General features: G+C 38.5%; 1 protein-coding gene across 1 annotated transcript; it reads left to right on the top strand.

The window, feature by feature from the left end:
* Positions 1 to 111: 111 nt before the first annotated feature.
* LOC104165719 (V-type proton ATPase subunit e 1-like) lies at positions 112 to 7,377 on the top strand. The gene is made up of 3 exons (XM_009705427.1): positions 112 to 221; positions 2,002 to 2,049; positions 7,284 to 7,377. Exons 1-3 carry the CDS (start codon positions 112 to 114, stop codon positions 7,375 to 7,377), a joined length of 252 nt encoding a protein of 83 aa, XP_009703729.1.
* The last annotated feature ends 1,626 nt before the right edge of the window (positions 7,378 to 9,003 follow it).

Raw genomic sequence — 9,003 nt, 5'->3', positions numbered from 1 at the left:
CTGTCTCCTGCCGCAGTCGCCCTGCGGGCTCCTCGTCGCCGTACTGGCGCAGCACGGAGGGCGGGCGGGCCCAGGGCCCAGGCGCCTGTGCCAGCCGAGATCCAACCAGCGATGGAAGCCCGGAGCAAACGCCTGCGAGGCTTCCCGAGTGTGGGGTCGGAGCCAGGGGCTGTGCCTCCGTGCCTTAATAATCTGTCACGGTTTCGAGTTTTCCCCGCAAGGCCTGTAAACGTCTGCGTATGCAGCGTCCTGTGGCGAGGAGGTCCGTTGTTAAGTTAGGTGGTGTTTGAGCAATAACTTATTTTTTCTTTTCCTACTTGACGTCTTCTGACCTATTCCACCATCCTCTAGTTTCACACTGGATGAAACTGAAAACGTTGCTGTAGTAGATCTCCGTTCTGTGCTTAAATGTGTGCTAGTGGCCTTGTAGATGTGGTGGCCTGAGGACAAAAGCGGAGACGTTTTTCCTGCAGTGATCATAGCTGCTCAGATTAAAAAGTAGACAAGTTTTTGTCTTTCTCTTTTTTTTCTCCCTAGGAGATAATGACTTCTTAATCTCTCTTCCTCTCTCTGACATCCCTTCTACTTCACAGGTACCAACTGTCTTTTTTCTTAGTTTTTTATATAAACTTGGAGGAATTTTCCTCAAGTTCTATTTAGCTCTGGTATTTACTGCCTCAATTTCAAACCCAAAGTGTGTTTTGTGCCTGAAACTTGCCTGTCCTCAGAAATGCCTTGGAAATATGTCTTCTGGGTGTGTCCTTAAAGTATGTGGGTCACCAACAGATGTTCTGTTGTTATTCCAAAATGTGATTGTTTAACAAATATGAATAGAACACTGCTGTGTTCGGATTCTATAGCACCTCTATAGTAACACTGTTGTAGTCTGTTAACTTCTCATCTTCTTAAAAAAAAAAAAAAAAACACCACCAAAATAACTCTACCCAAAGCCTGTTTCTGAATAAGATTGTTCTTTTTCTAACAAAAGAAGTCAATGCAAACTTTAACTGATCTAAGAATTCACATTGTGTAGGTTAAAACTCCAAAACAATGGCCCGGGGACTCCCTGGAAAGGAGGGGTTCCTGAAGCTTAACCTTGCAGGCTATGTTAGCTTTGTAGCATTCCTTTGAAAGTTGACAAGGTGGATGTGTATTGATAGATAAAAAATACTGAGTGTTATCCATGTCACAGAAGGGTTGGAAGTTACTGACCTAGCGTGAGTTTTTGTTACTCTGGTGGAGAAATACATAGAGGGAAGTCGCTTTTTATAATTTTAAGAAGGAAAAAAACCCCTCTACTTTGCTACTAAGTTTCATGAGCTGCACAGATCACTCACTGTTAGAAAATCTCATTTCCTTTCCTCTCGTTTCAAAATCATATGTGTCTATAGCTGCAGTTTTACCATTTTCAATTTCAAGAGCTGCTTGGTTCTTGGTTCTTCAGCTTATCTATGGTTCCTGACATGGTTTTCTTTCAGCAATAACAGAAAATCTTATATTACAGATAATTTCATGTGGCTTTCAGATTTTATTTTGTATTCAATTTGCAAAGCCCTCATTCATGATATAGAATCAAAAGGTATATTTTGATATTGAAATCTTCTGTAAGCAGAATTTTGCAAATGGAGAAAATGTGTATTGTTTACTGTTAGCATTAGCACATCCAGCTTCAGTAGTTTACTAATGTGCTGGTAGAAGTGACTGAAATGGAGCAAGGACACTGACTGCATAAGATTTTGCTACTCTTCAGAGTGATTTTTGTTAAATACAGCTGTATACTTTGTATGCCAGAGCCGTGTCAGGTCTTTTGCAGAGTCTTAGCTGTGCCTCAGCAACTTACTCAGCTGGAAGAAGTTAGAACACTAATGTTGAGTCACCTTCCATGTGATCAAAGTTGAACTTGTGCTTGTTTGCCTTTTTTTTTTTTTTTCCACCCGATGTATCTTGTGGTCAGTCATAACATGACACCTAATCAGCTGTTTCTCTCCTCCTTTTTTGCAGTGTTATCAACACAATGCTGGTGACATGTGCTGTTTGCTGCTACCTGTTGTAAGTATAAATAATGTCTTGTTTCTTAATCAAGGCACCGTTCTGATGTAATCAAAAATTCCTTTTTTATATCCTCAAAACACTTAGGAAGAAGCTTTTCATATGTGTGAGATTTAGGCACATGGTATCCTTTTACAGCTCTTAGAATTCTTAATTCTAAAGGCCTTCAGCATGCTGAAGAAAACATTTTCCTGTTGGAAGATACTGAATTAAAATAAACCTGAATTCCTCGTCTTGTCCTCTGACACATAACTGTTGAATTGTGTTCTGCACTGATAGTACTCCTTTCCAGTTCACTAGCTTATTCACTTACAAATATAATGACAGTTTGTCAATTCTGCAATTTTTCTGATTCACAGTAGAGCAATGACTTTTTGCCTTTTTCATTCTTTATACCTTACGTTTATTTCTAAGGTGATACTAATTTAAACCTACTGAGGAGTTTTGCTTTACTTAATTTGGTTGAACATACTCTTGAAATCTGGTAGAGCAGTGGGTAGAAAAATTTACATGTGGGGTTTTTTTAATGTATGACAATTTTTGTGACAGACTTGTGATGCTTTGATATATTAAGACCATTTCTGTTTAAATGCACAGTATATTTTGAGGTTACCTCTTTTCTGTAAGAGAATTAGTAGAAATTACTTGTTGAGGAACTCCTCATAGCATGTTTGGTTTTTGTCAAGAGGTAAGCCAGCTGTAACTGGAGTCTGCAAGAGAAAGGATGCTTAGTGTTTCTCTCTCTCTTTTTTTTTTTTTTTTCTTTTAAGACTATAGAGTGATCTTGCCAAAGAAAGTGCTATGCAGAAATAACTTCGAAAGAATTTGTTACGGAGAGTAAATTGGTAAAAGTCTGATTAGATCTTTAGGGTTAACTTGTAGTAAAATCATTATTCAGAGTTCCATTTGAACCTGAGTAGTATTTGTACTTTCATGAAGTATTTAGGCATTATTTATGCTACTCAAAGGAGCTTAATGTGACTAGAGAAATGCATCTCCAATCATAAGACTCATTCTTAAGAACTGGTGGCCAAAAGCCATGTTATCAGTGTTGGCAATGCTCCAGGAGAGGCTTGTTTGGTTCCATGTTGGGTTGGCCTGTGGCACAGGATTATGCAGGTTTGATTTAGTTTAATAATGTGATATTCAGGTTGTGTACAGATGAGGCCTATTTTTGTTTTTTTATTCAGAGTATTTGACACTTTAAATCTTAAGAAATAATTCTGTTGGATAATTGTAAAAGTACAACAAACTTGGTGCTGTGTTTTGTATCTATGACAGTTTTTGAAATTAAAGTTCTGCTGAGCAGGTGTAGAAACTTGAAGAGCTTTGTGGTGCCAGTAACTTGAATTTAGGATTGAAATTTGGGAATCTCACTGCTATGAAGGCCTCCTTGCCTGCGCATAAAGTATGTAGCAACCCACCCTCGTGGTAGGTCCCAAATACTTGGCTAAGAAAGGGCAACGGCTCATTTTTACGAGGTTACTGCATTTAGGTTACAGTAAGTTGGGGTGGTTTGTGGGGTTTTTGGGGGAGTGAGGGAGGTTGCTTTTGGTTTTGTTTAAGTTTAAAGTTGTCACTTAAGTTCTTCCTACTCTGTATTTTAACAGAAATAATGTCCTATTCTTCTAAAATCCTTGGGTTTATTTTCTTTATTGTTTGAAGAGGGACAGTTTTCCTTGAAGTCAAGGCCACATGGCATCTGCAGAACCCTCTGGATTATGATGTGAAATGTATTTGTTATAGAATTTCTTAACTTTGAATGCTGTGAACTCTTCAAATGTACGGTGGTATTTCACATACAAGTTTAGTGATTTTTGTACTGCAACAGACCTATTACAAATCTCATCATTAACAAGATTTGTAATCTGTTATTGCATGTCCAGTGAGGGGGTTCTTTCATAATCTTGGGGACTCTACTTGTTTTCTGTATTCCCTTTGACTTTCTCCAATTACACCTTGAAAAAAGAGAAGCAGCAAAATCTAACCGTGTTTTAAACCATCGGTAGTTGCACTCAACGACATAAATTACATATGCAGTGTCTGCTTGCCAGAATACAACAAAACCCAGACTTTTCTCCTCATATTCCAAGACAGAACTTGCCTCCTCACACAGTCTTCCCTCACCCTGAGTTCTGTATAAAATCATAGAACGGCCCTGGTTGGAAAGGACTTCGAAAGATCATCTGGTCCAACCTTTTTTTCCTCTGTTTTATTCAAACGTATGTAAGTTTGTTCTTTCCATGTTCTTTTCCTTCTTTGGAGGAGGCATTGAAAAAAATTTTGGACCTTAATTTTGATGACTAAAGAAAGAGACTAATTTTTCATACCAGTCTTGAAGGAAGCCTGAAAGAATGGTTTCTGAGGATTCTTTGCTGGATATGTCAGGGTTAAAATAACTTGTGTTGTCACAGGTATGGTCTCCTGGTTTTGTGTGTCTTTAGTAGGTGGCTGGTGGTGTTATCTGCTTTGCAGAGTTGTTTTGAACTCTGCTAGACCTACTTTCATACTCTTGGAATTACTTTTCCAGTTGAAAATAGGGAAAAAACAATTTCCTGTCTTCATTAAACAGTACTTGATTGACAAATTGATTTGCATAAAACTGAATTTTGCTAACTAAATTTGAAGTCAATCACATTTCAACTTAAAGCTGTTTCTTCTTTGTTTAGATTTAAGAGTGATCATTTTGAATAACCATGTTGATCAAATGGTGTTAATTTGGTTGTTCTGTGGAAAATTTTTGCATAGGTAAGTGCATAATTTGTGTACGAGTAGCCTTTTGAAAGAGAATACATGAGCCTCAAGAACCTGATAAAATATAAGGCAAAGTATAAGGAGTTACTGCTGCAGAAATTATAGGTTACACCATGTTGTAAGGTACTGTCAAAATCTAAATCTATTTTGCTGTTTACAAAGCAGTTCCTGAAATGCTACCACGATATTCTACTAACAGAGGAGAGGGTGCTTGAAAAATGGTATTATTTGCTACCGATTCTAAAAGGATTAAAATACGGTTGCCCAAATTGACATTTAAACAGAGATAGCAGGACCTTAATTTGTAATATGCAGCATAGACAGATGGCAGTTATGGTAGAAAGACCTTTTAAAAAATCTTTCTGGTAGAACATAAGGGACTTTTAATTTCCTTGTCTGAGCTGGGTAATTAACACTAGCTGTTGTAAGTGGTATTTGGTAGAATTTAAGACCTGTGGGTGGCTCGAATGCCATACCTGATTTTAGCAACTCTAGAATGTTACAGATTGGATGCAGAGGCTTGCTTTGTTTTACTTTGAGTGCTGCATTTTGTTTTGCATTGTCATGATAGCAGCATCGCTTAAGCAAAACGTGGGAAAAGCCTTTTCATGACTTACCTTGAATGCAAGGGAGTTGTAGAGTTCAGTGCCTAACTATTGCTTTAAATTATTAGGCCCTAGCAGAGCAGGGAGGAGGAATATACTATTGACTTGTAATGCCACTATGGCTCAGAGCTTGGGTATCCAGCATGGTCCCAACAAATAGCTTTTGAAAACTGCACAGTGCTAGCCTAAAGCATAGTTATTCAGCTGGGACACGTCAATATTTTGAATGTGCTTCCAGCTCATTTAATTCACAGCCATGCTGGGTCTGAACTTAGGAAACATAGAGAGGTGAGATATTTGTGCATAGAGTTCCTTCCTTCTGTACAGTGAGAAAGAAAATAATGTGCTTTAACAGGCTTTTAGTGTTCCTACCCTCCTCCCACTTCTGTTAGTTCAGGATGCTAAACGCAGATGGTACAGTGCTCTGGCACCCCTTCTATCTGTCTTTTGTATCTGAAAAGTCACCCTTGCGAATTAAATTTTGTGGTATTCTTAAGAGCTAATTTGCTTTTCGTTGAAGTAAATTTAACATAATGATTAACACGGTTTCAGAACACATTGTTGTCGTTGCTTTGGATAGCTTGTCAACCTAAAGGTTATTGGCTCTTCTTGGTGGTGTCTTGCTGATGTTTTAATTGCTTTGTAGAGCCTGCTATGTATTTCAAGGCCTGCATGACTGATAAACTGCTGCAGGCTCAGCAGGTCATTTTAACTAGAGTCCTACTTTGTGCAAAACTGAAAGTGGCATTGAAAATAAATATTTGTAAATTTTAAGAGGACTGATGTGTTTTCTTTAAGTCTGGCCCACATCTTTTGCCCATGGCTGTTACAGCCATTTTACAGCCGTCCTGCACTTCGTTCCCTGGTCGAAGCATCAAGGTTTGTGTGGAATTTTCCATGACTGCCTAAGCACTCTGATACATTTGTGGCAGCTCCCATTACAAAGCTGCTCTGCTTTTTCTCCTCCTTACAAAGCATTCTAGAAATAGCAGACAAATGGGCCAGTGTGTTCACTAAATGTGTTTATATAGTTAGTATTTAACATAGATTTAAATCCATGGAAGCATCCATTGCTTTTTCTGAATCTTGTAATATTTACAAAGCAAATATATCTTTTTAACAGTGAAATACTCATTTCTGTTTAGCTTTCCTGGATATTTTCCACAAACTTCATTCCTCTTGTTCTCAGTTCTGGCTACGGCATTTGCAGCATTAGTTTGTGAACTGCTCTGATGACAAGGTTGCTGTTGCTGATGGTCTGGGGTTTGTTGTCATATTGGTTTTGTTGTTGTGGGGTTTTTAATTTTGTGTGTGTGTGTTCCTGTAGGATTGTACTCTTTTGCTTCAGGTCCCTCTTTCTTGACCTCTGTGTCAGGTTTAGTTTCTCTTTTGTTCAATCTCTGGTGAAAAAAATACTGTGTCTGCAAGGGTAGGTTGTCATATGTTGAAAAGAAGAGCAAATGAGAGAGTATGTTTCTCAGAGGTTTTTGTTTAAAGAATGCTTCAGAGGTGCTGAGAAAAGGTCTGTCTCTTATGTTTCTGTCTTCTGAGCCCACAAATACCTGCATTTCATACGTCTTGAAACACTTTCCTGTCAAAGTATGAGAGAAATGCTGTCAGGTGGTTTTGTGTTGCTTTAAATTGAACACGACAATTTATTGTTTCAGTTGTGGAAAGATTTGGTACCAGATCTTCATTGCTGGTATCTGGTCTTTGTGTATGAGCTTGAGTAAAATTTTGATTTGGTACTAGACGTTCCTGAAAAGAGTCTTTTCTACTCTGATAATACTTGTGCTTTGGACAAGCCTTGCCATTATCATAACCTTTGTAATTGGCTCATGTTCTCTCTTTTGGGTTGGGGGGGTTGTCTTGCAGTTGGCTGATTGCGATTCTGGCTCAACTGAACCCTCTCTTTGGGCCGCAGTTAAGTAATGAGACAATCTGGTACCTTAAATATCACTGGCCTTAAGGATATTTGTCCTCTGCTGCAATTTATTGACTAGGTGAGTATGATCAGATTTATTAATATACTTGGTATGTTAAAGCTTCAGGAGAAATTGAACAGTAGTGTAAGCAGTGTGTTCAGAATTGCTAGCTGTTTTGCTGGAGAAATCTGTCTTTCTATAGGCTGCAACAAAACATGTTTTGGATGTTAATCTCGACTGGATACCATGAAAAGCTTGGACTGAATTCTTGTAGTTATTTTTCTCTGCTGTCTTGTCATGTGTTGCTGTGTTCAGTAAGCAGGAGTTTGTAAGGAGAACAGTACATTTCTTCTTCCTACCAAAAAAAAAAAATAATTGGACTGGAGTGTCTTTTAATAGCTAGCATAAGTGGATTTCCTAATCTTTAACAATTGTTAAACCTCTCTTCATCCAAGACCTGTCCTGATTTCCAAGGCAAGGTAGAGTTGCCCTTATTCATCTGGAAAGTCACAGTGAGAATTGCAATTAGAATGGTTCTTTATTTCTGATCAATGTATAGCACTAACACTGAGCTTACAGAGGAATGTTTTGGTTTTTTTAATTATAGCCTGTGTGCAACTTTAATCATAGATGAGCCTGGTGGTTGCTATCTGGGTAGTGCTGTTGGAATGCTGTTGTTGCAGTTCTTGGGCATGCTTTCTGACATGACCAGCAAAAATACAAAGTCTTGTATTAAAAGTACCATGATGACTTCATGTTTCTCTAGAATGGCAGCATTTGGAGTTGAAGGTTCAAATGAAGGATAGCTGTCGAAAGAAGTATCCATGATTTTAGTTTTTATGCTGGTAACTGAAAAATTAGACACGCTTAGTTTTTTACCTGGGTTTTTTTTTTTTTGTCCTTTTAGGTTTAACTGCATACCCCCTTGCTGTTACTACTTTAACTTCTGTAAACAGAAGTCCAATAGCAGCAGGCAGATGATAGTTGATATTATAGCTCAGTTAAATGCTGTCTGTAAAGCATCCTGAACACTTACCCTGAAGCAAAGCTCCACTGCTTCAACGTAGAGGCTTCATCTGAACTGTGGTTGTGTCAGACTGTGGCATGTGTATGTATCTGTATCTTCTCTTCTAAGCAGCAAGCAGAAGCTAAAGGTAGACTTGGCCTTGCTTCAAGTAGAAGCCTGTAATTAGCTAAGTCAGTCAAGCGGAATTTCCTAGGTGCATTTTCACTGCTCTTGTGTTAACACATAATTCGTTAGCGAAAACAGAGACCAGTGTGTTCTGGTAATGGGCATACAGATCCCTGAATCCCATAGGATAATTCAGCTGCCTGGGATCTGAAATGCAGTTATCTGGACAAGCGGATGCCTTGGATATAAAAATTTGGCTTCCTTCTGACTGAAAAACAGTCTGTGTGTTGCGACCAGCAAGGATGAACTGGAGATGAGATACAACTCTTGGACTCTGGGTGCCTGCTAAAAGAATCAGGGCTTTTCCCCTCCCTTTTGGTGAAGGATTTTCCAGAGAACTGGAGGTAGATTTGTACAAAGGAAGAGAGGGAACTAATGCATTCTAGGATGGCCAGAAAGTTTATGTGAGAAGCTGTCATTTTTAAACTTACTAATGGAGAATTTGAGGTATGTATAGCACATGCTGTTGTGTTATATG

Source organism: Cariama cristata, unplaced genomic scaffold (assembly GCF_000690535.1).
Source record: "Cariama cristata isolate BGI_N322 unplaced genomic scaffold, ASM69053v1 Scaffold40548, whole genome shotgun sequence".
In the NCBI taxonomy this organism is placed as follows: Eukaryota; Metazoa; Chordata; class Aves; order Cariamiformes; family Cariamidae; genus Cariama; species Cariama cristata.
This window is presented reverse-complemented; position numbering and strand designations above follow the sequence as displayed.

Bases quoted from the DNA above. Each gene is read 5' to 3' on its own strand.
- LOC104165719 (XM_009705427.1), top strand. From the start codon at position 112: ATGGAAGCCCGGAGCAAACGCCTGCGAGGCTTCCCGAGTGTGGGGTCG. The intron at 222-2,001 runs GCCTGTAAACGT...CCTTTTTTGCAG, and splicing joins TTTCGAGTTTTCCCCGCAAG to TGTTATCAACACAATGCTGG. The intron at 2,050-7,283 runs GTAAGTATAAAT...GTTGTCTTGCAG, and splicing joins GCTGTTTGCTGCTACCTGTT to TTGGCTGATTGCGATTCTGG.